General features: G+C 30.8%; 2 protein-coding genes across 3 annotated transcripts; both read left to right on the forward strand.

Moving 5' to 3' along the window:
* The first annotated feature begins 1670 nt into the window (after positions 1-1670).
* On the forward strand, positions 1671-10007 carry LOC124928099 (transcriptional elongation regulator MINIYO). 2 transcript variants are annotated; one of them, XM_047468629.1, is made up of 10 exons: positions 1671-1980; positions 2387-3395; positions 4022-4146; positions 4275-4459; positions 5305-5410; positions 5497-5757; positions 6080-6268; positions 6374-8566; positions 9324-9533; positions 9635-10007. In XM_047468629.1, the coding sequence occupies exons 1-10, from the start codon at positions 1735-1737 to the stop codon at positions 9818-9820; spliced, it is 4710 nt and encodes a 1569-aa protein (XP_047324585.1). In that variant the 5' UTR covers positions 1671-1734; the 3' UTR covers positions 9821-10007. The 2 variants fall into 2 exon arrangements, with proteins under 2 accessions (XP_047324585.1, XP_047324586.1); XM_047468630.1 differs by having other exon boundaries at positions 1841-1980; positions 2356-3395.
* A 10452-nt stretch (positions 10008-20459) lies between these two features.
* LOC124925787 (serine/threonine-protein kinase STY46-like) lies at positions 20460-27197 on the forward strand. Its single transcript, XM_047465886.1, has 15 exons — positions 20460-20764; positions 21133-21247; positions 21907-21986; positions 22125-22241; positions 22948-23002; positions 23843-23953; positions 24087-24137; positions 24605-24777; positions 24865-24972; positions 25699-25772; positions 25884-26155; positions 26237-26317; positions 26400-26453; positions 26520-26654; positions 26733-27197. The coding sequence occupies exons 1-15, from the start codon at positions 20565-20567 to the stop codon at positions 26817-26819; spliced, it is 1713 nt and encodes a 570-aa protein (XP_047321842.1). The 5' UTR covers positions 20460-20564; the 3' UTR covers positions 26820-27197.
* The last annotated feature ends 539 nt before the right edge of the window (positions 27198-27736 follow it).

The raw sequence follows: 27736 nt of genomic DNA on the forward strand, positions 1-27736 counted from the left end.
TAGTTTTGTATAAGAGATTTTGATTATATTAAATCATCTTAATTTAAAGTGAATTCATATGAATGACAATTGAGACGGCATATTATTTTCGTCACATTTAATTTTGAAATTTATTGCATCCGTCCTGAGTTGAATTGTATGACATGATTGCGGAGGTAGAGACCAATCAAAAAATTAAGACTAAGGTGGACATAGAAAAGAGAAAGATTTTTTTTTTTTTTTAAATAAACATGAAAAATATGAAGAGAAAAAGAATATAAATTTTAGTACAATTCAAAAATATTGTAAAACCTATGCAAGGCAGGGTTGAGATGGGCTCCCACCCCTAATTTTATTTCTTCAAGAGACACTTTTATTAATAATATATATATATTTATTTATTTTAATATTAAATATTAGTATTATCAACTAGAAAGTTAAACCTTGATGTAAATTATATGAGATTATTTTTAAATAATGTTTAAATTTTAATCTATTTTTTTTAATTCATATCATTTAAATAATTAACAGTGATTTATTATTTACCGTATTCATTTATCCTATTAATAAATGGATATGTTATAAAAAAATATATATTTATAATGATATGACATTAACATTTTTATTATTTTTACTTACTTAATTATTAAAAAATAGGTAAAACTTATATTTATTCACTCGTTTTATTCATAAATTTTTTGTCATTTTTTTAAACCTATCTCAAATATTTTTCAAATCCACTCAACTCAAATTTTTGGATTCGGTCACTGATTGTAACACTAGATCACTATGCAACTAATACTCTTATTTTTTAAGAGGTTAAGATATATAGATACACTGTTCTACTTCAATGTTAATTATTTATTGTAAAATATTATTTAAATATAAAAAAATAAACACAGCCTAAAACATAAAACATATATATACTCAAAGTCATGTTCCCAACAATTCTTCCATTGCAAAGTTTATATATATAAATACAGGTGGTGTAGGCTAGAGTTAGGTTAGTTAGGCTTAAGAATAAGTTGGTATCATACATTAAAAAAAAATATTTAAAAATTAATAATTCATATTATTATAAAAATAATAATTCAAGTACTTATAAAATACGAATAATAAATAATATATTAATAATATTATATATTTAATTGTGTTTATTATAATTTAGAGACATGTATCTTCAATCAACTATTGATTAAATCAGAAAAAATCGTCTCAAACCGGATAATTCAAATTAAAAAACATAAAACAAATTATAATTATGGTTATTCACAATAATAGTAGTATTAGTTTACTCTAAAAAAATATAATTATTTGTTATAAATATAATTATATAATTTTTAAAATATATAAATGTTTAAAGCAAATATACAAAATAAATATTTCTAACTTTTAACTAAATAGATTCAAACACAATCAAGAAATTGTGTTTCATTTTACTATAAATTATTTACATGACTAGTATAATTTAGTTTCATGAAAATTTTAATTTATAAGTCATTTTATTATATATATAATATATACATTTATTCAAACTGTTAACTTTAAAACCATTTTTTTTCCAACCAATTCACAATTACAAATAATTGGGCTTCAGGCCCAATAACTGGAATGTAGATGAGATGCCTTTGATTTTTTTTCTTCTTTCTTTTTTAGAAGAAACGCTAATTCGCTCTCCCTGTATAGTTTTTCCCTCTTCAAGTTCATCTCATTGATAATAATCGCGGTTTCTTTTCCAAGTAGGAATCGGACGAAATGATGAAGAAGAATCAGCAGCAGCAGCAGAAGCAGAAGCAGAGCGGCAGTAGTATGCCCAAAGAGCTTCCTCGCCGGATGACATTCGAGAACAGTTCCCTGAAATTATCAGAAGACGATACTTCCCACTTAGTTGGTAGCATAGTCGAGAAGGGCATCACCGAAACCGGACCTATTGCACCTACTTCGGCTCCTCGCATCACAGTTCTTCCTTTTCCGGTCGCTCGTCATCGCTCTCATGGCCCTGTAAGCCTCCTCTTCTTTGTTGTTATGGTCAAAGTTTACATATTTAGATATTGATTATTGGAAATAGTTTGCCTCGCACCTTTTTTTTTATACTCTACTCAGTAATAGCTGATTATACCAAAAGCTAAGTCGTTAACAAACCCTTCTTGATTTTGCTTGATCGTTTTGGTTGAATGAGCTTATCAAATGCTGACTGAAACTTAAGAATTTTCTGTTAGCTACCTCAACCTTAAATCCATCTATTTGGATGAAATTGTTCAGCTAAGAGTACAAAATTTAATATGTTAAGTTACCACAGATACAATGAATGAGGACCCAAATGAATGAAATGACACAACCAAACTGGTCTTCCTTTTGGCTTTAATTTTGTTGCAGAATTATAAACCATGTAAACCAATCTGTGCAGCATTGGGTTCCAAGAAGTGTTCAAAGTGTTGGTAATTATGATCAAGAAATGGAAGAGGATGCTGAAGATGAAGATATGACGGGGTTTGACCCAATTGCAGCTTTTGCGAATCCAGTAAAAAGGAAAGAGAAAAGAGGATTGGATTTTAGCAGTTGGCGGGAAATTGTAGCAGGCAATGATCCTTCTTCTTTGAAAAAAAAAGTAAATATCCATGTTGAGACCAACAAGGAAGGGAAGACTCCTGGAGTAGCCAAAGTTCCAGAAAATATTAGCAGCTCTCTTTCTACAAATGGGGCTGCGCTAGCAAAAGACGTGGACATGGAAAATGGAGCTCATCTGTTATATGAAGGGAAATCAAAAGATTTGATTATGCCTTCGCAATCATGGGAACCGAACACTGAGGTGAAGAAAGTTCTATCTCCGGAGGCATCGAAAGGTGAAATTCTAGTAGATAAACGGGATCGAATAACTTCATTATCCCAAACAACATCCATTTTTACTTCCAAAGAGGTGGAAGACACCCAATTTTCTACCAGTATGGAGAGGGAAATTGACGCTGAGAATCGCGCCCTGTTACAGAGAATGACAGATGATGAAATTGCGGAGGCACGAGCAGAGATTTTGGAGAAGACAAAACCTTCTCTAATAGAGGCTTTAAGGAAACGTGGAAAAGATAGATTGAAGAGTTCAAGTAACTCCAACTCTAACATGGCTGCCGGCAGAAACCTTAGTGATATGCAGGATGGCGCATATGAAAATGGTTCGCGTTTGAGAAATGACATCTCCTCTGAAGAAACAATGCCAGGATCAGTCACCACAAGGCAAGTGCTGGCATCCACGAAAGTTAGTAACACAGAAGTGAAGGTTGCACAGAAAGTGCAGGATTCTAGACCGGGGAGTAGCAATTTGTGGAATGACTGGAATAGAAGGGTTGAGGCTGTAAGGGAATTAAGATTCTCGTTAGATGGTGATGTTACTGAAAGTGATTTTGTCCCGGAGCTAAAGCCTGGTAAGTCTAAGTATTGGTGTTCTTTTCCCTGTGATTGTATTATTCAATTACTTATCTTGAATATGTCACGAGAACATGGTGACATTCTTCTTTTCTCTTTACCAACTCAAGTGGTTACAACATTCTGATAAACAAAACTTTGTTTTCACTCAATTTGAACCATTTGAACAGTTAAACTTCTTAAGGTTGTGCTTTTACATTTGTTTTTGTCCGTGTTTCTAGTCAGGATTGTAAAGTTGCCATGCTTCTTAATTGTGCAGATTTCCTCTCATGACGGCTGAACTACTTTTTATGTTTTTCTTTTGGTGCTTTAATTCTGTAACATGGTTTACATTTTTAATCTGCAATAGATACAGGTTGAATGAGAGTCCATTTGATTGGACCGTGTAAACATTTTACCTAAGATGGTTCCTTGTCACCTTTTGCTCATCTATTCTATCATGTCATCATTCACACTCAAAGATAGCAAGGCTATCCCACACACCCATCTTTTGCCTAAAACGCTATCAGTTCTTGACTTTCTTCTTTAACATATCAATGCTAGGGTGCAATTTTGAAGATTGATATCCATTCTTCTGATGAAAGTATTCTGATACCACTTGTTTTTATTGGTTATAATCTCATAGGTGCATCCAATCAGAGTGGGTATACTGCTGAGAACGTTTCTGAACGTGACTTCCTTCGAACTGAAGGAAATCCTGCCGCTGCAGGTTACACAATCAAAGAAGCAGTAGCTCTAACAAGAAGTGTGGTCAGTTCTATATTTGAAACAAGTTTGCTACAAAAAACATGGTTTTGCTGCAATGAACCGTGTTTTTACAATATTCATGCGGACTTAATACAGTTCAATGACCTTTTAATTCCATAATGCAATTTCAGATACCAGGTCAACGGGCTTTAGCTCTGCATTTAATTGCATCCTTGCTCGGTAGAGCGTTGGGACACCTTTGCTCAAACAAAATTCTCGGCAGCAAGGAAAATGTTGAAACAAGCAGGTTAATTGACTGGGAAGCAATTTGGGCATATACTCTTGGTCCAGAGCCGGAGTTGGTTTTATCAATGAGGTTAGCTGTGAATGCTTATGTACATATTCTTTGTTGATCTGAGCATTATAGGCAATCTGATTCTATTTGTGAAAACTTTGTTGATGTTTACCTAGTGTTATTAATGACCTTTGGATTCAGATTCTGTAGCAGCTATGATATGGGATTTTCCAACTATTCATAGTTCTCCAATAAGTTTCTATTCATTTAAAGACTACCATTCCTTATAAGTTAATCCACTGATTATTTTTCTGGAATTTAGTAGACATCATCTTTTGATATGCCACATTGATCATACTATCCACACACTTGTCATATTTGATATCTACTGATTGTGGGCATATGACGTGAGCATTAAATACTTGATTTGAAAATTATAATAAGTACTTGTAATAGCTAGTATCTCCGTGATTTGACTGGCAAAGAGAAAGGAAAAGAAGCATTCTACTTTACTGTTCACTGTATTGAGATGATGAAGAACATTGCTAATTTTAAAAAATTTAAGCACCTGGTAGGTTTGATTTTTGTGTAAAAAAAGTTTCTCGATGTTTTTAGTGTAGAATAATGTTTTATTTACTTCAACAAACAAATAATTGTTTGTTTTTGTTTTGATGCATTTCTTTGCCCGTTTATTGTTTCTACCATGAGATGGTCAGTAGACTTCCGCCTGCTTTGTTTTGATGCATTTCTTTGTCCATTTATTGTTTCTGCCTGAGATGTTTGTCTTTAGTGATGTCTTCATATATATCTTTTCTCAATTTACCACTTCCTAGTTGTGTATAATTTGTATAGGTTGTCTACTGCCAAAATATCTTGGAATTCAGCTCGTAAAATACCCTCTTTTAACTGTGAACCATTTCCTGCAGGATATGTCTAGATGATAATCACTATTCGGTAGTTTTGGGCTGCACAAAAGTCATCCACTGCATGTTGAGTTGTTACATCAATGAGAAGTACTTTGATATCTCTGAGGTAATCACACTGGTTATTTGAAGTATATACCACTCTACTACTTTGGTGAATTTTCATCTACTGATGATTGACAACTTGAATTCCAGAAACTAGAAAGCTCTCCAAAGGATCTCTATACTGCTCCTGTATTCAGAAGAAGGCCAGAAATTGACTTTGGTTTCCTTCATGGAGGCTTCTGGAAGTATAGTACTAAGCCTTCTAATATGTTGCCTCCTGAGGAAGATAATGTGAATGGTGAACCTGAAGGAGAGCATACCATTAAGGATGATGTCACTATTGCTGGCCAAGATGTTGCTGCAGGTTTCATTAGAATGGGAATTCTTCCAAGGCTTTCTTATCTCCTTGAGGTAGGTGTGATATTGATCGTTATGCTTTCCTTTTTTCTTCCACTGATCCAAAATAACTACAGTTTATTCATATAAAAGTATTATTCATTGTCCACGTCTTATTGGTTATCTTGTCAACTACCCAAGAACTGTTGAAATAAAGTTTTTTCTTCTGTTGGCTACATATTCACATGAAAGTTGGCTAGATTATATTACTAATCAGTTTCTTGGTTAGCTAATTTCTATGAAATACTCTGTGCAGTCAATAAGATAGAAGCATCCATTAGTAACGCTTGGATTTGCTAATCTGTAGATTCACTTAATCTTGAATTTTGTGGTCCAGGCAAACCCATCTGCAGCTTTGGAGGAGTACATAATATCTATACTGATTGCAATAGCAAGGCATTCTCCTGTCTCCACAAACACTATCATGCATCACACAAGATTGGTCACGATTCTTGTTGAGCGATTTATGAACAAAGATCTAATGGAAATCAGTTCTTCTAAGATAAAATCTATTACCCTCCTGAGGGTAAGAATGAGTAAAAATTTTATAGGAGTATAAGATCAATTTTCTTTTCAGAACATTTGGGCATGCTTACACTATCTTTTATTGATATCTATTCTGTTCTAACAGATCTTGGTTCGATCAAACAAGAAGAATTGTATACAATATCTGAATGATGGTACTTTTCAGAATGTTACGTGGCACCTCTGTAGGTCCGTAACCTATATTGATCACTGGATTAAATCGGGATTTGATAACTGTAAACTATCATCAGGGTTGATGGTTGAGGAACTACGCTTTTGGAAGGGTTTTCTACAGTATGGAAACTGTGCATCTTACTTCTCTGATTTTTTCCCAGCTATCTGCATATGGTTGAACATTCCAAACTTTGAAAAGCTCATAGAGAAGAATCTCCTAGATGAATATGCTGCCATCACAAGAGAAGCCTTCCTTGTTTTAGCAGTTCTGACTAGAAGACTTCCTAATTTTTATTCAAGTCATAATCAAGAAGCTGCGAGTGGGAAAGAGGATGTAGATAGTTGGTGTTGGGTCCATGTGGGCCCCATGGTTGATTTGGCTATGAAGTGGATTGAGTTTTTTAAGGATACTGATTATACTTCTATCATCCATAAGTCCGGAAGTTCATTACTCTGGGTGATCTCAGCGGTCTTTTATTTTCTTTCTGGAGTGCTAGAAAGAGTGATCCCAGATGATACAGCATGCTTTGCTAGCGGGCATCTTCCGTATCTTCCAGATTTCATTCCTAGGATTGGGCTCGGATTAGTTAAAAATGAATTTTCATTTACCTCATGGGAACACCATTCAGGTTATGCTACGGATCCTAATATGACAAACTCTTATATTGAGTATCTTTGTTATCTGAGAAAACAAGGTGAGGATGAGACGTCATTGGCTTCTGTTTGTTGTCTTACTGGAGTAGTCCAAGTTGTTAATTTTGTTAAGAGACTGATTCATCTGGCTAAGCCTGGGATACCGACGATAGATAATACGACACTTCCTGATCAAATACTGAAGTCAGCTCTCAGTGAACTCAGAAGTGTGCTCAACATTTTCATGCAGTTAATTTCTTCTGAGTGGGATTTTGTCCAGTCTGTGGAAACATTTGGACGGGCAGGTCCCGTTCCAGGGGTTGGACTGGGCTGGGGTGCGACTAAAGGTGGGTTTTGGTCTGATCGTGCTTTACGGGTTCAAACAGATGCCGCGTTGGTTGTTAATTTGCTTGATGTCTTTAAAATTACATTTCACATGGATTTTCCTACAGAAGATAGGACTTTTACTACCCAATGGATAGTTTCAGCTCTTGAGCTGTGTTTAACTGTAATGCCCAAGTCTGGTTTAGTTCTGGACAAGGTGTTTGATCTCTTATTCCAGGTCCCTGTGTTGGAGTATCTTGGTTCATGCATCAGAGGTTTTATCCATCCTGATAAACAACCAAAATCAACCATGGAACTGAAAGAAGAGGATTTCCTTGTTTTTAGCAAGACCCTAGCCTCCCATTTCAAAAAGAGATGGTTGGGCATAAAAAGGAAGAAAACTGCTGACAGAGATGGTAATAGTCAGAAAAAAAACAAGAAAGTTGGTGAGACTCTAGATACAATTCACGAGGAATGTGATATGACTGGTTCAGAACAGCAATGCACGTCTTTGGCAGTAGAATGGGCTCACCAGAGACTTCCCCTTCCACTACACTGGTTTCTCAGTGCGATCTCAACTGCCAATGACAGCAAGAGTTGTTATGTTCCAGCTTCGTCTAGCGCAATGAACCTGGATTGTGGGGAAACTGCTGATCTTCTTGAAGTATCCAAGAGTGGGCTTTTCTTTCTTTTAGGTCTCGAAGCAATGTCATCTCTTGCTTCTGCTGATATCTGTTCTCCTGTCAATAGAGTGCCAATAGTTTGGAAAATGCATTCTCTATCTGTACTCCTCTTTGATATAGGTGTTCAAGAAGAGGAAAAAAGTAGGTTCATGTACAAAGAATTACAAGATGTCTATGGCCAGATTCTCGACAAATCTAGATTGGGCAGAGAGGAAACTATAATAACATATGAACTTTTGAAGTTCCAATCTGAAATACAAGAAAGTTATGATACTTTCCTTGAAAACTTTGTTGATCAGTTTTCTGCGGTATCTTATGGTGATGAAGTTTATGGCCGACAACTAGCAATTTACCTACATCGATGCGTTGAGACTCCAGTGAGACTTTCTGCCTGGACTATACTGGCTAATGCCCATGTTCTTGAACTTCTCCCACCTTTGGAAAATTGTATTGCTGAGGCTGAAGGATATCTTGAGCCACCTGAGGTAATGTTTCTAGACTTGTTTTGATTCACTAATTAGCATGACCTGTGATTATTTTGCTGACTTTTAAGCAGTTTTTGATGGTAAGCTCTACAAATTGAAATCCGTATTAGTAATTTTCTAGCATCACCACTCGCAGATTATTAGTTGGTCATATTTCTTTTAATGCATTTGCTTCGAAATGCTTGCAAGTGTTCATACTTGATTGTTTTCATCAAGCTTTATTGAAGCCATTAAATTTGGGTGTGTTTGTTAAAACTGAAAATTAAGAGTTAAAATTCTTCCCGCTTTCGATTCTTACCAAGATTTAATAGTGAATATTGAATTTTAAGTGCCAAATAGTTAAATGTGAAAAATAAATGTTGAATAAACCAAATGAAAATATTTAAATTATAAGTAATGTTATGTGTTTTGATTTGATAAAATGTGGAACTAATGTGATGCAAGTCATTAAAGGTAATTTTACCCTTATACTTATAGTGACGCATAATTTGGTTAATTTTGATGGATTAAAGTTTTTTTTATGTTCCTACTATGTTACCATATTAAGTCATCCACAAATTACGGAATTAAGCCCGCTTTTTCAACTTAATTTTTTTAACTTAATATGAGAAGAATCTAAATATTTAGTAATTAAATGGTTTTAAATAACAATAATAATGAATTTAATGTAAATAAGCACTTAATTATTTAGAATAAGTGATAATTTGTGTTATCAAATGCTGCCTTAGTCTAAAGTTTGAATCTGTTGTTTGAATAGGAGGATGAAAAAATATTGGAGGCCTATTTAAAGTCATGGGAATCTGGTAACCTAGACAGATCTGTAACTCGAGGATCATTAGCTTACAGACTGGTTCTGCATCACCTTTCATCATTTATATTCTTCTCAAATAAAGATGACAAGCTAACAACACGATATAAGCTGGCCAGGTCGCTTCTGCGAGATTACTCCCGGAAACAACAACATGAGGTACTAATTATGTCTTTCCAATGGCTAATCCTTCTTAGTTTTCAGTATATGTCATTGACTGCGTTAGCTAAATCATTATGCTTGTTTCGATGCAATAACAGGTGATGATGATGAACTTTGTTGAGTACCAGCCAGCCCGAATGAACAATTCATCGTTAGGTCAGGATGGCTTAGGACAAAAGTTTGAAGTTTTAAGAGAGGCATGCGAAGGAAGTTCTTTACTCTTGCGTGAAGTTGAAAAGTTGAGGTTGGCTTGCCACAAAAATGCAGCTTGTGGAAACAAGTAATTTCTGATAAAAGTGAAAAATAATGTATTTTTTGACTTGTAAATATAATTAAACCAATCAGAATATGCTAGTACTTTTGTGCTCCATCATGTTTGATTTTAGGTTAACTCTATTCTGGTTGCCTTCAAGAGTTCAGATTGATAGATATTTTTGAATTAGTACTTCAAAAACTCCACACTTAGTTTGCTCTTGGTTATCTGTCCATTCATTTCCTTTATCCCTTTTTGCCTCACAGGTTGTCCTCTCACTTGCTCACATTTAGCACATGTTATCATTTTCAAATAATCCAAGTCTCTTATTTTTCCTCTTAACAAGTTTATAGATCAGAAATCTCCTCTCCCTTAGTTTCATCTGATCCTTTACAGTGGGCCAATTACTTGACCCACCACCTTAGTCCTTACCACTGATTTATCTATTTTTTATAATGATAATAATTATGTAAGACCCAATTCTTAGAAAAGAAGTTAAAAGAGTTGGTTGTACTAAAACCAGCTATATCAGACTGCTTGCCCAGTTGATGGTTTTTTGATATATTAATTAATTATATGTATATTATTAATTATTACTTAACCCACCTTCATTATAAGTGGTGGTGTTTGTTGGATCATCCATTCAATTATAAGCCACCAACTCTACTTTTTTTTACCATGTTTGGAAATACCTGGATTATGAGTTTGAGCTGAATTTGAATTTTATATATTTGTTAATATAAATATATTTTATTTGTTCAAATGAACTTCTAATTTTAGGTGTTATTTTTATTTAAAAAATAATAATTATCATAAATATAAATAAAAAAAATTATATAGAAAATTAATTTATATTAAATTGAATGATAATTTATATTCATTTAAAACGTTTTAAGTGAAAATTGAATTACGATTTTTATCCCTAAGAATCGTACTTGTTGGGGTGCAATAATTAAAATTGCAATGAAAAAGATTTTAACTATATGCTATTATTTTTCAAATAAGATTATTGTTCAGTTATATATAATAATTAAATGCTAGTAGTATTATTTTTAATAAACATTAGGTTGTATAAAATTTGTGGGACACCCTTTGTGCCTTTTCCCTTATCCACATTGTAACATATATATATAATTTATAAATATGTTGGCCTGAAGGATTGGATTGTATGATGTCCACCAATTATTATATTTGGCTTTGAATCCTTGTCCCTCCACTCATTTAAAGAAAATAAATAAATAAGCAGGGACTATTTAAAACCACAAACATAAGTTTTAATTTTATTTATACTATTAAAACTCAATATAGGAATTCAAGGGGTAAAAGCTGATTTAAGAGACTAAAAACTTTAGGTTTGATTTTTTTATTATTATTTTAGATTGAAAATAGAGATTATAATAAGATGGAGATCAACATTAGTAAATAAAATATTATAAAATTTGTGGTACTAGTTTTGGATTATAAATGTGATTTTATATGAGTTATTAGATAAAGACATTTACCAGAAAATAGGTTTAAATTAAAATGAATACAATTCAGTGTCAACATCATAACAACAAGAACAATTTTATTAATGAATGAATAATATGACAAGTCTGATAATATCGTACGTAGCATTATTGAAGCTTATCCAAGCTCACAAGTAAAAACAAAATTTCTCAATTCTTAACTCATGTTCTTTGTTATTCCCTTCAATAATTTCAATTTTCATGTCAAGTTTTATTTTTTATTTTTATTTCTAGTGAATATAATAGACTAACATCTAAATATTTAAATTGTGGGGGACTAATAGAAGTATTATCCACGTGGAAATATAAAAATCACATTATCCTTTTAAGTTATCACAACTCTAGCTAGTCTTATTTCTTTCATTTCCTACTGACTAAGATATTAGAAAAGTTAATTTATTCAAGTAACATAAATAAATCATAAATTTACATGGAATTGAAATTTTGATATTAGTTTTTAATGAAATGGTGATATGAAATTATTATCTATCAAACTTTATAAAGATAAAATTTAAATACATTTATAGTTAATTGATATATTGGTGAAGATGAGCAATATTTTTTTTTTAAGTTAAAAGTAGATAATTTTTTTTAAAAAACTAAATTAAAAAATAATCAAACCGGTAATTTATATATTTTAATTATAAAAGTTATAAAATGGGAGGATATAACAACTCATCACATATTTAAACTATGAAACCATTCTATTACCAATCAAAATATACTTTTAATTTTTTATTTATAATTTTATATCATTAAATTTATGAAAGTGAATGATGTGAAATTTATACTAAGCAATTTGATTGACTGGAAAAAATATTTTAATTTTGGTTATTTGAATTTTAATTGTGTGTGTTTTTTTTAAAAATTGTATAATATTATAATCAGATATATAAATTTTAGCTTGACGTGGTTATTTGGGGGTCTTAATTAGATATATATCAAATTTTGAATAAAACTTCTCAAATAATTCATATCAAACTACTCAATTGACTATATTGACCTTGACTTGGACAACAATTTTGAAAAGTTAGTAAAGCTCCTAGTCTTTGTTTGGTACAAAATTGGGTTTTTTCTACATAGGTGCTACTTTTACATATTTGCCACAGAAACAAATATTAAATAAAAAGAGAAAAAAATATGTTGGGTTAGAATTATGCTTCAAAAACAATTATTAAAATAAAATTGTTAATTGGCAAACAATAGTACAATGGTCCCCTGCTTTTGAAAAGTTTTTTTAGAAATATTTCCACTTTTAGAAACTTGCCAATTTGTATGCATTCAATGCCATTTACCCATGTAAAGACAACAGTACTTCTTCCTAATAACTGCATAAACTGTTTCAGTTATATATTTTAGAAATGAGGAATCATATGACTAAAGTAATTGTCATATTATGTATTGACCCATTAAAAAACATACTTACTTGAATATGTGTCTAAATTTATAATTGATAAGACTTGAGTAATTGAGAAATAATACTTTTATGCATATTTACTCTCTCTTTTTAATTGCTCTTATCCATTATTTAGTATAAATTAACTAATTAACAAACCAAAAATTATAATATTTGTTAGTGTCTTTGTTGTTACTTCATCACAAGTTTAATAGATTTTAAATGTTTTGTTACTTTCATTTAAATTGGAACTTGTTTTTGAGAATGGAACTTTAACCATTTGATTGTTTAGATAAATTTATTTGTATCACTTATAGTAAATAATAATATTTTATTTTATACTATATTTAGATACAGCTGTGTTTTATCACTGAAATAGAAACAAATTTCATAAAAGAGGGGCTATGTATTATTAATTGTTGACAGCCTAATAACACCTCTTTGTGAAAAACCGCAAAAGTGGCCGCATGCTGATTTTAATAAGTTGTCCACATACAATGAATGTTTACATAATTTTTTAATATATAGGGCTAACTTTATATATATATATATATATTTTATTTAAACATATACTATTAAAAGTTTATATAGGTTCATCTCACCTATTTATTTATATTTATTAGAGGTGGCAATTATCATTCACTTTCATTTCTCTTCTTTCATTTATATTTTATAAAAATTGATTTATAATATATTTAGATATAATTTTTCAAAATTAATAAAATTTTATCTTTCAATTAAAAATGTTTAATTATGTATTATAAATTATTTAAATTTAAAATATTATTTTATTTTATATTATACATTATTTTAATAAATTATTAACAACTTATTTTTCTTATTCAAATAAATTAATACTCATTACAATTTAAATAAATAAAAAAAGTTGATACATTAAGGTTTAAATTTATTTTATTATATTCTGTAATTAATTATTTTTTTCATTAATTAATTTTCAACTATTTTCTTAATAATCAATTTTCAGTTATATAAATAATTTTAAATTATATATACACATAAATTTTTTAAACATATACACATAATTTATATAATTTTAAAAATTATTTATTCATTTATAATTTTTTTAATGATTAATTACAAAATATTATATTAATACATGTAAAAATATATAATTTTAAAAAAAATTCATGTAATTTTGTTAAATATATATATATATATATATATATATATATATATATATATATATATATATATATATATATATATATATATATTATGTATTATGTATCTGTTTGATTTAAATAAGGTGTCAATTAATTACTTTTTAAAATATTTTATAATATTTGTGAAGGTTCCTTTCGCATATTAGTATGTGTCCTAATAGGAATTTCCGAAATAGCTCAAAATTCAATGCGTTTCAATTTTGATTAATGTATTATACGTTTTTTTATAAATAAAATATTTGTTTTTAAAAAAATTGACAGTATATAATTCTTTTAAAATTAACTATGTCTAAATAATTATTTTTATTTAAATTTTAATAATATGATAATTTGTTATTATCAATAATAATTTGATTAAAATACAGTTTAAATTAATCAAACATATTCAATTTAAGAAAAAACTATTTTTTAAAATTAAAGTCGTCAAATATTTTTTTGAAAAATCAGTAAAAATGTATGGGTATAAATGTACTTTATACCAGAGTTTTCATAAGGCTTTCGTGCTATATTCTCCACCTCCGTTGAAAACGGTTTTATTCTTAAACTAAAAGATTGGCTATCAAAAAGTTATTTTTTTTTATAAATTACGTAAATAATTGTACAAAATTATTTAGAAATGCGTACATATTATTGCGTTGATATAAGATTGAGTATAAGACCTGATAAATATCAGAAAATTATTAGAATTTAAAAATAAATTCAAAACGGGACTTTAGTCAATATATTTGTTTGGGAAATATTCCTAAAATTTTAAAATTATCATTTTCTGACCTTTCGAGATTATTTAAAAATGGATTCGGGTTCAAAATTATAAAAATAATTTTATATTTTTTAAAAGTGGAACCAAACAGGCCTTAGGACCAAAGTCCTAGGTTTATGTCCGTTTTTACCGGTCTGAGACCGGATGGGCTCGGCCCTGGGGTTTAGGAGGCTTGGTCCTAGGTCTGGGAGTCTCGGTCTCAAATCTATATTTCTCGGCCGTGTGACATAGGAGTCTTGGTCCCAACCTTAGTCGGATTTCTTGGTCATTGCTCAAGAACACCGGTCCTAGGGCTCGGTTCTAACTCAAGATCACTAGTTCTTGGTATCGGTCCTAGGTCAATTTTCTTGGTCCTTGGTCTCGGTCAGGACTAAGGATCCTTGGTCCTATAGGACTCGCTCCAAGAGGACCGAATGCTCTTCATTTGGTATGAAGATTGCATGTTTGTATCTTTTGATACATATTATGAAAACATAATTTGTAAGTTGCTAACAACTCATATGGATGTAGGGATCATAATCCCTAATCCTAAACTCGATCAATCGAGCTCTAAGACGATCGATTTCTCAACCCGATTTCTAGGGCTAGATTTGGGAACTTTTGATTTAGGCCATCTCATGGCCTAATTCTTGTTCCAACAATTTTCAAATGAGATTTATAGTTGAACACAACCAAAACAAGAACATTAATCAAGCTCGTAATATCTTTTAAAACTGAAATTCAAACTCATTTAAAAAAAATCAAGTTGGATCAAACATGATCGTGATATTTGTTTTATGATATAGAAATCATCCTAACATGTTTACAAACATGTTATGAAACTATTTGAATCAAGATTCAATCTTAAAAGCTCAAGAACACCAAATTCAAAATTTCTAGATTTTCAAATCAAATTTGAGTTTTTTTTATTGAGGTTGAAATGATGAAATTGAGCACTAAATTAGATCAACCCGATCGAACTTGGTAAAATCCAATTTTGAATCATAATTCGAATTACAGTATGTCTGGAAGCTTACTAGCGATTGAAGAACACTCCAATGATATGCATGAAGCTTTCTCAAGCCCTAAATCAAAGCCTAGATCGTTGGAACGATTTCTTCAAAAAGACAGTCGTTGGAGTTCTTATAAATTCTTTGAATTGGTTGTAATATTTGGATTTTGTTCGATGGATTGGAAGAAGAACACTTATGGACTATTTATACCCAAGCTAGGTCGGTTTCATAGACAAATTTATTTTCAATTTTGCTTCTGAAGTTCTTCTTCTTCGTTTATGTTTTGTTCTCGGCAGCCTAGGTCTAAAGTAGCTTTTGAATTCAAACCTTAGGGGTAATGATGGCGAGGGAGAGACGTGCACGTTGGTGAAAGAATGGAGAGATAAGGTGGAGAAATGAATGAGATATGATTTCTAGAAGGATCACCGATGTCGATCGCGAGCATCTGGCATTCGTCCTGTCAATAGGGAAAGACGAACAAAACGACGTCATTTTATGAAACGCACTGTTACGTTCCATTAGCGGTCCGTCAACGATCGTGCGATTGGGCTAATAGGGTTAGCGTCCCGCTAGCTGATCCGGTGTGGACCCGGGTGCACACTGCTTTGGTTACAACCGACCACACTAGATTATTAGTTTTTATTTTTAATAAAAAGTTTTTTGAAATCGAATTTTAATAATTTTCTTTCATTTTCTTCACCAAATTATTACACAAAAATATTTTTTTGACATATAATAAAAAATTATGTTTATTTATTTCATTTTTGGGTATTTTGGGTATTTATTTAATTGTTTTAATCCATAAATTATACATCATTTATGTTTAAAATCATAATTAAATTATCTCATCCTTTTTTAATTTAATTTGGGTAAAATAAATCTAAATTATTTTTTATTTTTATTTAATTTTTTAATTAAGGTTTAATTATTACACTAATTAGTTTTAATTTGATTTTAACCTCTCCTTTTAATTATTTTAAATTAAAAAATTTAAAATATTAGTTTAATATTATTATATATTAGAATATGTTAAATTTTCATGTTTATCCTATAAAATAAAATTTTAGATGAAATTATTTTGTTCAAATTAAATACAAATATTATAAACTTAATTTTATTAAAAGTATTAAAAAAAATAAAAAAATTACTACGGAATATAAAATAGAAAAAAGAAGATAAATTAAATATATATATATATATATATATATATATATATATATTGTATATAAGTTAACATAATAATAACTGTAAATATGTGAGAGAGTATAAGTAAATCATTTTTTTAATAAATTCAATACAAATATATACATTTAAATAAAACTTATTCTTATAATAGGAATAAAATACATCTTTAAAAATCACAATTTTAAAATAATAATAATATTTATTTATATATATATATATATTAGGAGTTGAACCTTAACTATTATTTATTATAAATCTATATTTTGTAGTTACTTTAATTAATTGTTAATTTCACTCCTAAAAAACAATAAAATAAATACAGTAAAACAAATTAATTGATAAGAATTTTAACTAAAAGGTTAAAAATATTCTCACTAACAAAAAAATAAAATTAAAGTGAAGTTAATTCTCATTAAAAAATAATTGAAATAAAAATTATAACTATATATAAGATATGATTAAAAAAAACTAACATAAAAAAACTCAATTAATTATCACCAAAATAAATAAAGAATGGAGCCCGTAATTAAAGGAATGGAAATGATTCAAATTTCATGTTAATGTGGGTGAGAAAAAAATAAAACAAGAAAAAGGCTATTTTATCCGTTCATCTAATTAATTAATTAATTAATGCATGAAAGTGGAGTGTGACAGCATACATAGATATCAAATTGATTTCGTGTTTGGGATAAGATATGATAATAATAATTATTATTATTAGTACTTTTTTCTTTTTTTTATAATTATTAAAATCTCCAATGAATGAGGTTAACTTATAGGAAATCGCAAATATATATAACTATTTTCCAGCTAGCGGCGACTATTTGTTGCATCTCCATTAGCGATGGGCGTTGGCGTTTGCGATGTCCATCCCTTGGCTTTCTCCAAGGGTCACTACCCCTTTGCCAGCTCAGCAAGAACACCTTCCTCGCCACGTCATCATGGTTCTGAATTATTATTAGTCCAAATCCTCATTCTAATCCACCCACCCAACCACTCATCTAGTCAAACTTTTCCTACTACACTTTTTTATTTTTAATATATATTATTAGGAGAAATTAAATATCCACATTTGTATTAATTTTATTAAGTCATTAAATAAATAACATGTCAAAAATGCATTCTATTTTTAATTAAAAAAATAATAGTAATCGGGTCTCGATAATTCAAGATTTGTTATCTAATTGAGTAAAATTGAGAATTAATCCTAACTTATCCGGATATTAAAGAAATAATGTGAACCCACATTTTTATTAATAATAATAAAGTTGTGCTTATCTATATAAAAACAAGTTTTTGTAATGGCAAAAGGGAATTCTATATAATTATATTTGAGGAAGTATATATTCCACTATGTTTCAATCAAAACTCTTATTTTTTAGCGAAATGAGTTTATGGAAATATAAATATAGTTAAAAAACAAATTTGTGATATTAATAGTTTTCTTATTAATTAATTATCTGGCTAAAACTGCACGCCTCATGCATGTTGTTACATGCTATATTTGCATTGGAAAGCTTAAAATATTGTTAGTAGCTATTTGTTTATCTTATAATTGTTTAGTCCCAAGGAAGGAAGGAAGGAAGGAGGTTTATTCTTTATTTTATGCGAATACTCTCTTTGTTCAATACATAAATGAAATTAATTAACGCTAGCTTATATTATTATTATTATTATTAACTATTTAGGTCAATATTCTATCATAGCCATAGATCACCCGCATTTAAAATTTAAAATCACAAGTAGGACATTCTGGCCCCATTTCAAACAAATTATAAACATGTGAAATATTTTTTTAATAAATTTAATGTTAATGGGAACATCAAATCCGGGACTTGATTTGGGTTTGAACAAAAGAAAAATAAATTATTTATTTATTTTGAATATTAATTTTGAATATATATATATATATATTAAACATTTAATAATGTTTCTGTTTAAATTCAGTTTCAATTTAACATGAAATATGCATTATTATCATGAATCATGATGGATGTGATTTATGGGTGAATGTGAGTATTTTATGACGCTTAGATCATTTTATAAAATAAATATATGATTCTCACTAAACATGTTAAGTTCAAGAAATATCATAATTGTGGAAATCATCTAGTTAGTTATTTTTTATTTCATTATATGAAAAATCATACCTTATTAAAGCTTAATTATATTTAAAAAAAAAGATTTTAACATCATTCTGTTTAAAGAATTAATTAATTAGAGTTATATTCAAATACAAACTTTACTAAAATGGTTCATAACCATTTTATTTTGTTGAAAATTTTTGAATGAGCAAGTAAAATTTAAATTTTGTGATGAAAATTAAAACTTAATTATTTATAAATATTATATATATATTATTTTAATATATATATATATATAATTTGAAAATCAAATACGTTTACTCTCTGTTATCTACCCTATCTTACTATTTTTTCGGTATATAAAAAAATCAATATTTTCTATAGTATTTTTGATATACCAGAAATTTCAATAATTTTTTTATATAACAGAAATATCAATAATTTTTCACCATAGTCATTCTAATGGTGTTACCTAAGGATGACAATTCTGGTCAGTTTCATGTTGGGAGTTAACAAGTTTTTTTAGTACGCTAAGTTTCGCTTGCGAATAATCCCCATGGTTAACAAGTTAAGCGATACTAACTTGAATCTGACATATTTAGTAATTCGTGTCAAAATCTTTAACCTGAATCTGACTTGTTTATTTGTGATTGACCCAAACACGACCCAATTTACCTAACTCGACTTGAACTCAATCCGATATAATTAATTTACATCTCTATGTTTCAAATTAAAATGACATCAACAAAAAAAAATGAAGCTAAATCACAAATCAATTTACAAAAAATTCTATAAAAAATGAGTGAGTGAGTAGAAAAACAAAATACAAAACTCAACAAAAGAAACTTATAAACAAGTTATCGGGTCTACTTAGGTCGACCCGATTTTGACATGTTTATTAATCATGTTAAACATGTCAACCTGATTTTGACCCGAACAAAAAAATACACGACCCTAACCTGATAGTGTTCGGGTCGTATTTTCGTGTCGGGTCTAGAATTGTCGGCACTAGTGTTATCCATGCATAATAGAGTTATTTAAATTAGGGCAACATTTGTATCATGAGAATAAAAGAAGGCATGAAATGTACAAAGTGGTTTTAGTGGTCCTAAAGGCAAAATATAAAATACAAAAAAAAAAAAAAGTGGCACAAATTGGTTATCATGTGAAACCAACCTCTACAAAATTGATTGCTATTTTTTTTTTCATATTGTAAATCTCCACCTTACAAGCCTCCATCAATACAACCAATATCCTAATCCCCTTCCATCTTGATTATTTTTTTTTTATTTTAAAAAATAAGAAATGGGAAAGACCCAAACTTGTTTGGATGAAAATGTAAAAAATATAAAAAATTTATATGTAAAATTAAATAAATTTAAATAACTTAATAATTTTGATTAGGTCTTCTCCAATAAATGTGTCTGTTATTAAAATTACCGTAACATTAGCGCACACAGTCGTATAATTGCTCACTTTATTAGAGAAAATTGCAATAAGAGAAAACTATAATAATAATAATAATCCATTTGAAGAACAGGCTGGGACCGCATAACCTCCGCCCGTCTTTCCTTTCCTTCGGTTTGGTATTCGGATCAGGACGTGGGAAATCTCTCTTTAAGTTATCGCTTCCTTTTTTTCTTCATTATTGTTCTCACTTCGATCAATGGTGATGGAAGATAACGAGAGCTGTGGAAGCAGAGTGGTGGAATCCTCATCTTCCCCTGCCAACGCACGCCATCATCGAATGAAGCTTGAGGCTTACAATGAGGTTTTGCGCCGCCTTAAGGATTCAGATATTCACGAGGCTCAACAACCTGGGTTTGACAATGAACTTTGGATTCACTTTAACCGTCTTCCTGCAAGGTTTATTTTACTTAACTCTCTCTATCACAACTACTCCACTTTCACCTCTGTTTCATCGTCTGATCTTAACTGTTAGTTATATTTTTCATGTTGTTAAGGATTTTGATTAAGTATTTGAATCTAAATGAGTGATCTTTAAATGACCCAGAGAATGTCATTATTCCTATTTGTTTTTCTGTTTCCATGGCTTGTGGATTTCACTAACTTAACTACTCACTCCCTATATATCTTGAACTCTATCAGATGTTTCTGATGCAAAGAATGAATAGGGTACATGTGAAAACGAAAACCAAAATTGAATAAGGGCCCATTTAAGTTGGTGAAATTTCTTCCATATTTGGATCACAGAATTCATTTTTACTTTGTAGATATGCACTTGATGTGAATGTGGAAAGGGCGGAAGATGTTCTCAGACATAAAAGACTATTGCAGCTGGCTCTTGATCCTGCTAATAGACCGGCATTTGATATTCGTTTAGTGCAGGTAATTGTGCTGGCTATGTCGACATGGTTCATTTCTCTTGCCTTAGCTCCTTTAGTAATGAACTTGCATGGTCAATACTTTTTTGTATTGGCTAACATCCTTGGCATGGACTTTCTTCCAGAAATTGTATGTTCATTACCAGTTCAGTCTCTTGTGTATCTGTATGACAATGAGATTTCACTTTTTTGTGATCCATTAAATGTTTGATATGTCAGGGTTTATCAATTTAGCATATTGTGTCAATATAGGACCTTCTTGGCAATATATTAAAATGTGTATTAAACATTGCTGTCACTCATTTAAAGAAACATTGTCATCTAATGCTTTGAAGTTTGGAGGATCATTTCAGAGAATGTAGATAATTTCCAATGAACCAGATATTGCCTATCAATTTTTTGTTTTGATCATCCATTAGATTGGTCAAACCATATATGGTTTCACAGAGCCAACCCTGATCTGATTGCTTAATGTTGTTTTTCAAATGATTTTTCATCATTGTGTATTAGGAAATCTGTAAAGAATAGTCCATAGGCCTTCTTGGGCCTATTACCTACATGGCTCTGTTTTACATGAGTTTTCTTGGAACAGACTTATGGAGTCGAAGCTTTGGTTGCTTGGGAAATAAATCTGGTATATATTACTCCTTTTTTTTTTTGCAGGTTCCTCCAATCACTGATGCAAGTACAGCAGATTCTTTTTCTACAAACTCTCTAAAAAAAGAAAGCACACAGACTACGAGGTTTGGCTTCACCAACCAATTAAAATTATTCCAGAACTGCTTAAACGAGTTGTATTGTTACTTGTCTATCAGCAGTTCTGTTATTCCTGGTTTACTGCTACTTTTACTAATATCATTGTGAATATATTTCAATGTCAGTATTCATCCACCACCTTCTTTTGGTTCATCACATAATCTTGAAGCACTTGCTGAGGAAGCAAGTGATTCTCTAGATCAAGATGAGGATAGTGCTGTTTCTGGTGCTCAATCTCTCCGGTAGGCATTTCATCGCATCTTTTAATGCTGCATCATTTCTTCACACGTCTATTGAAAATCTATATCCTAGCGTTTTCATTTCTTCCAAATTATCATGATATGCTGGGCTATCTTTTATTGCCAGGTTATGCTACTAGCAAGGTCATTTTTGCACTGAGTTTGTATTTAGTGAGGAGGAATAATGTTGTCAATGACATGCAAAATTTACTTAAATATACTCAAGTATTTTCTTGAACACAACATGAGAATTTTCAGAATGATTTTCTTGTCAAGAATTCTTTAGGAACAATAAGACTTTGTTTGATTTTGACCATGAACAATTGTAAGTGAATTTGTGATGAATATTAAAGAAGAAAAGATTGAGTAGTATGTGATTTTGTAACAAATAAAAAAATAGTACTTAAAATAATATCATTTTTTTAAAAGTGATTGTATTTAATCCACAATCAATATTTCCTAAACAAGATCTACGTAAACCATTGAAATGCTTTTCTTCTTTCTTTTCCTTTTTTGTCTGGTTAACATCTTTAAACCTCCGTCATATGATTTACTTGGCACCAGAGGTTGTTGCTTCATTTTACTTATTACTTAGTCTGGGTAATTAACTCCCATCAGTTAGATGATTAGCTTGATTGTTGTGGTAAGACATTTACCATCTAGACAGTCTTCTAACTATGTATTTTCCCTTGGAATAATTCTCTTTCAGGCCGATGCATGAAATTACGTTTTCCTCAGATGATAAACCTAAACTCCTAAGTCAGGTAGCATGTGTTTTCATTGTCTTTACTTCTTTTTCCACTTCTATGCCAATCTTCTCTCAGCCAGTTATCTACTTTCATGGCTTGTGATGTACATAGCATATTGCTGATATTATGTTAGATTGATAGATGTACCTGTAACATAATAATAGGGTTAGAGTTATTTGTTAGACTCTAAATAGTTTATATTAGTGAATATTACACCCCCACCCCCACCCCCACCCCCAAGTTGCTAGTGGTTAGAATAGGTGACGCCCTATGGATATAAATAAGGCGACCTAGCTTAAAGAGAGGTCAATTAATGAATATTCAACAGAGTATACGCTGTTCTCAGGTATGGAGGTTCTCTAAGTTTTCTTATCTAAGGGCTTAAGACATTCCCTTCTCATGTCCTTCTTTGAATATACTCTTCTCTATTACCTAACCCTAAGAAAGTGTAATAATGGTATAAGAGAAGCTTTGTTTAGTTAGCTAGCAATTTCATAATATTATTAGGCATAATACAATGGCAGCTCGTCACAATACACTACTGAATCATTGAATGGTGTATGCTGGTTCTTTGTGTGGCTTAAGTTAGGGAAAACAGTAAATTTATCATACTTCAAATTTGGGAGCATGATCTAAGGTTCAATGCATTCAAAGTTTTAATAATCTGCAACTAGGGTAGATAGTTTATGTCCTTCTAGCTACCTTTATATTTGTTCATACTATTCTTGTATTAGCATGGACATGAGAGTGAATATGAAATGATTTTGGATAAATATCTTAAATATGGTGTTATATTCTTTTTGAAAAAAAGGTTATTTTGGATATCTGGGTTACTGACTGATAGAACATTTTCAGCTGACTGCATTGCTAGCTGAGATTGGTTTGAACATTCAGGAAGCACATGCCTTTTCTACAGCAGATGGCTACTCATTGGATGTTTTTGTTGTTGATGGTTGGCCCTGTGAGGTACTTAATCTTCACCATTTAAAATAAGCTATCTGGAACAAAATTCTTCATCGCTCACCAGACCTAGCATTATCTTCCCTTGATTCTTATTATTCAGCTAACTCCACTTATTGCAATAATTTTCTGTTATTAGGAAACTAACCAACTACGAACGGCATTAGAAAAAGAACTGGTAAACATTGAGGTAACTTATTGCAACTGAGTTCATCTGTTAATGTTGTTTCTCCGTCATGTAAATTATACTTCCATGTGCAAGATGTCTATGGAATATTGTATTGGTGATTTCACATTTAACTTGAATTTTTGAATTTGGGGCTTAGACTTTTACTAATTCCTTAAAAGGTTAAAATGCTGAACAACTGCACCAATTATTTTTGAAAGGTCAGAGATTGCATTAAAACACGTGTTGTTTAAGCATCAATGACTAAGCCTAAAGGTCTTCCATTCTTGGCAGTTTATGCCAAACACAATCTTTTTTAGTTTATCGGGGAATTCAGATGGCATTAATGTACATACTTTGTAACATAACTCTTCTCCAGTCATGAAATTCTACAATTATGTTGTCCAAACTCTACTCTTTTGTGATATGCTGCTTCCTTCATTATATTTTATTTAGATAAAAAAATAACTAGTTTTATGTTGCTTATTCAGAACCAATCATGGAGCACTCATTCCTTTTCTTCTGTGAGTCGAACTGAGCAAACTAGTATTGATCATGGGCTTAATCATCTGACAATTCCTAATGACGAAAAAGATGTCTGGGAGATTGATCCTCAATTACTGAAATTTGAGAACAAAGTTGCCTCTGGCTCATATGGTGATCTGTAAGCACACATCCTATCATCTTTATGGACATTATGTAATTCTTAAAAAGCTTGATGTGACTGTCTTTTGTCTTTTGCATTCATTAGATACAAAGGTACATACTGTAGCCAAGAAGTAGCTATCAAAATACTGAAGGAAGATCGTGTAAATACAGACATGCTGAAGGAGTTTGCCCAAGAAGTATTTATTATGAGGTTTAATAACTCATTCTCCATTTCTTCTTACATCAATAGATTCTCAACGTTCTTTCCTTGTAAATATATTGTTATCAAAACGTTCTGGTTTATGATGTTCACAATGTTCCACATCTATTACGTATCCAGATCTTCAGTGTTCTTCTTATTAGATTTCCGGACATCCCCATTTTTGTTTATTTAGTCTAGCCCTTAGTATGAATTGGGAGAATCTAAATATGTTAAATTTATGAAAAGCCTATGCATGTAGTAGAAGTTTTTCAGGAATTATTGGAACGAATCAGATTATATATGTATATATTAGAAAAGTTCACAAGTGGACCCCTTAAAGATAAGCTTACTAAAAGGAGATAATTGGTATTTTGCACCCTCAAATTTGCTTCGATTTGACTTTGCCCCATAAACAATTGAAATCTCTTACTTTTACCTCCAGCTTGTGGAATCCACAAATTGTGTCAATCTTAACTCTTAAGTTTGGCCAGTTCACAACCAGTTGATGCCATTTGTGAGGTTCCTTTAGTTCAATGAACATAATCCATTTGAGATTGAATTTGAGGGGAATATTCAAAAGTGGAAGAATTCTGAGGACAAAATACCAATTATCTCTATTAAAAGCTTCCATAAGAATTATAAAGAGAAACAGTGAAAGTGGATCATACATCTTAAGCTGTACACTTTGGAATGATAATATTGCAAAATTCAGTAATGTCTTTATTGATTCTACAGGAAAGTTCGGCACAAGAATGTTGTACAATTCATTGGAGCATGTACTAAGCCGCCAAGCTTATGCATTATAACAGGTATGTTGTAACACTTTATAAAGTCTTTTATCATTTTGGCTTAAAATGTCTATCTTCTTATAGGCATCTAACATATATGTCACTTCCTTTTTCTTTTGCCTTGTGCCTCAGAGTTCATGTCAGGTGGAAGTGTGTACGACTATCTACATAAACAAAAGGGTTCTTTCAAATTGCCATCTCTACTCAGAGTAGCAATTGATATATCGAAGGGTATGAGCTACCTTCATCAAAACAATATAATTCACAGAGATCTGAAGGCCGCCAACCTTTTGATGGATGAACACGAGGTTGTTAAGGTGGCTGATTTTGGGGTTGCTAGAGTTAAAGCTCAGTCTGGAGTTATGACTGCAGAAACTGGGACATACAGATGGATGGCCCCTGAGGTAGTCAGTCTTCTGTTAAATTAAAATTAGCCAATGTACAACAACTTTTGATCGGGTCTCCAACTGATTGTTGATGTGTAGGTTATCGAACACAAGCCCTACGATCACAAAGCTGATGTATTTAGCTTTGGGATAGTATTATGGGAGTTGCTAACAGGAAAGGTATGGGGGTGTAGTTTTAGTAAGTAAACTAGGATTCCAGAGGTTTGATCAGGTCTTGAATGTATTGTTTTGATGTTTTCAGCTTCCATATGATTACTTGACACCATTACAAGCTGCGGTTGGTGTTGTTCAGAAGGTAAAACCTGTCATTTCCTTCTTTAATTGCATTTATAAATCTGAAAGTAAAACCTGGTGGTGATAGGGGTTGAGACCTATCATTCCAAAGAATACTCACCCAAAAATAACGGAGCTGCTTGAGAGATGCTGGCAACAAGACCCGACCCTGAGGCCTGACTTCAGTGAAATCATCGATATCCTGCAGCAAATAGCAAAAGAGGTAAGTTTTATTTTTCTCCATATTGTCTTGATGAGCTTAAAAACTAGTGTCAGTTAATACTGAAATGTAAACAAACAGGTTGTAGATGATGGAGCTGAGAGTGGACGAAAGGAGAAACCTTCTGGTGGATTTTTCTCAGTTCTGAGAAGGGGACATCATCACTAAAGGAAAACTGTCATTGGGCATTGTCAATACAAGGAGTGTGTGTGAGTGAGTGAGTAAGAAAGAAAGAGATATATAGAGACAACAACAGCTAATTTTGGGCCATTTTCCCACCCGGATTTTGCGTTCTTGATGATGATGATGCAGTGTACAGTAAGTAGTTCGATACGTGATCTGGTATAAAGAAAAATGAAGAGAAACATATATTTAAGGATAATGGTCCGGTTTTTCAAATGATTTTTGCTCTAGCTGCTGTTTGTTTGTTTGAAGTTATCATCATTCCTGAGAATTGTAACAGCGCCCTTGTGTATGTGTGTGTTTTCTTCTTTATTTCTTTTATATTTAACTGCCCCAGGAAATAAATAACTATCTCTTTGACTATTTCATGCTGGTTTGTATCTGTTAGAAATTTAATTATTTCTTATATTAACTGTAAGTAAGCTGTAAAAAACAATCATTTCTAACAGTGTGTTGCTGTAAATTGACATTTACTCAGAAATAAGTAGTTGCCAAGGTAATATTGAAAACTATACCCTTAGTGATTTGAAATAAGGGCTTGTTTCATATTAGTTATTAGCGGTTTATTTTTTATTTTTTTATGAAAAAATAAGTTATTTGAGTTTTTTATTTGTTAAATTATTATAATATTTTTTTATTTAAAATTTAAATTTTATAAAGATAAAGTAAGATTATTATAATATTTTAGTTGATAAAATGAGTTATTTAATGGTTAAAATAAGAATTTATATGTTTTGAAAGAATTTATAAAAATAAGGAATAATATTGAGTAAGCTCACTAAGATAAAAATATTATTATGTTTTTTTGGAAGGAGAAACCATTTTATTAATATTATTTGTTGAGAAATATTCCTAATTAATTACATAAAACAAAATTAATATTTTGTATAAAGAAGTAACTT

The sequence above is a fragment of the Impatiens glandulifera genome, chromosome 2 (genome assembly GCF_907164915.1).
Source record: "Impatiens glandulifera chromosome 2, dImpGla2.1, whole genome shotgun sequence".
Taxonomy (NCBI): domain Eukaryota; kingdom Viridiplantae; phylum Streptophyta; class Magnoliopsida; order Ericales; family Balsaminaceae; genus Impatiens; species Impatiens glandulifera.

Excerpts from the sequence above, each read along its gene's own strand:
- LOC124928099 (XM_047468629.1), top strand. The coding sequence starts at position 1,735 with ATGATGAAGAAGAATCAGCAGCAGCAGCAGAAGCAGAAGCAGAGCGGC. Across the intron at positions 3,396-4,021 it reads TGTCCCGGAGCTAAAGCCTG|GTGCATCCAATCAGAGTGGG; the intron begins GTAAGTCTAAGT and ends ATAATCTCATAG. Across the intron at positions 5,411-5,496 it reads AGTACTTTGATATCTCTGAG|AAACTAGAAAGCTCTCCAAA; the intron begins GTAATCACACTG and ends CTTGAATTCCAG.
- LOC124925787 (XM_047465886.1), top strand. The coding sequence starts at position 20,565 with ATGGTGATGGAAGATAACGAGAGCTGTGGAAGCAGAGTGGTGGAATCC. Across the intron at positions 24,778-24,864 it reads TCTGGCTCATATGGTGATCT|ATACAAAGGTACATACTGTA; the intron begins GTAAGCACACAT and ends TGCATTCATTAG. Across the intron at positions 26,454-26,519 it reads CGGTTGGTGTTGTTCAGAAG|GGGTTGAGACCTATCATTCC; the intron begins GTAAAACCTGTC and ends TGGTGGTGATAG.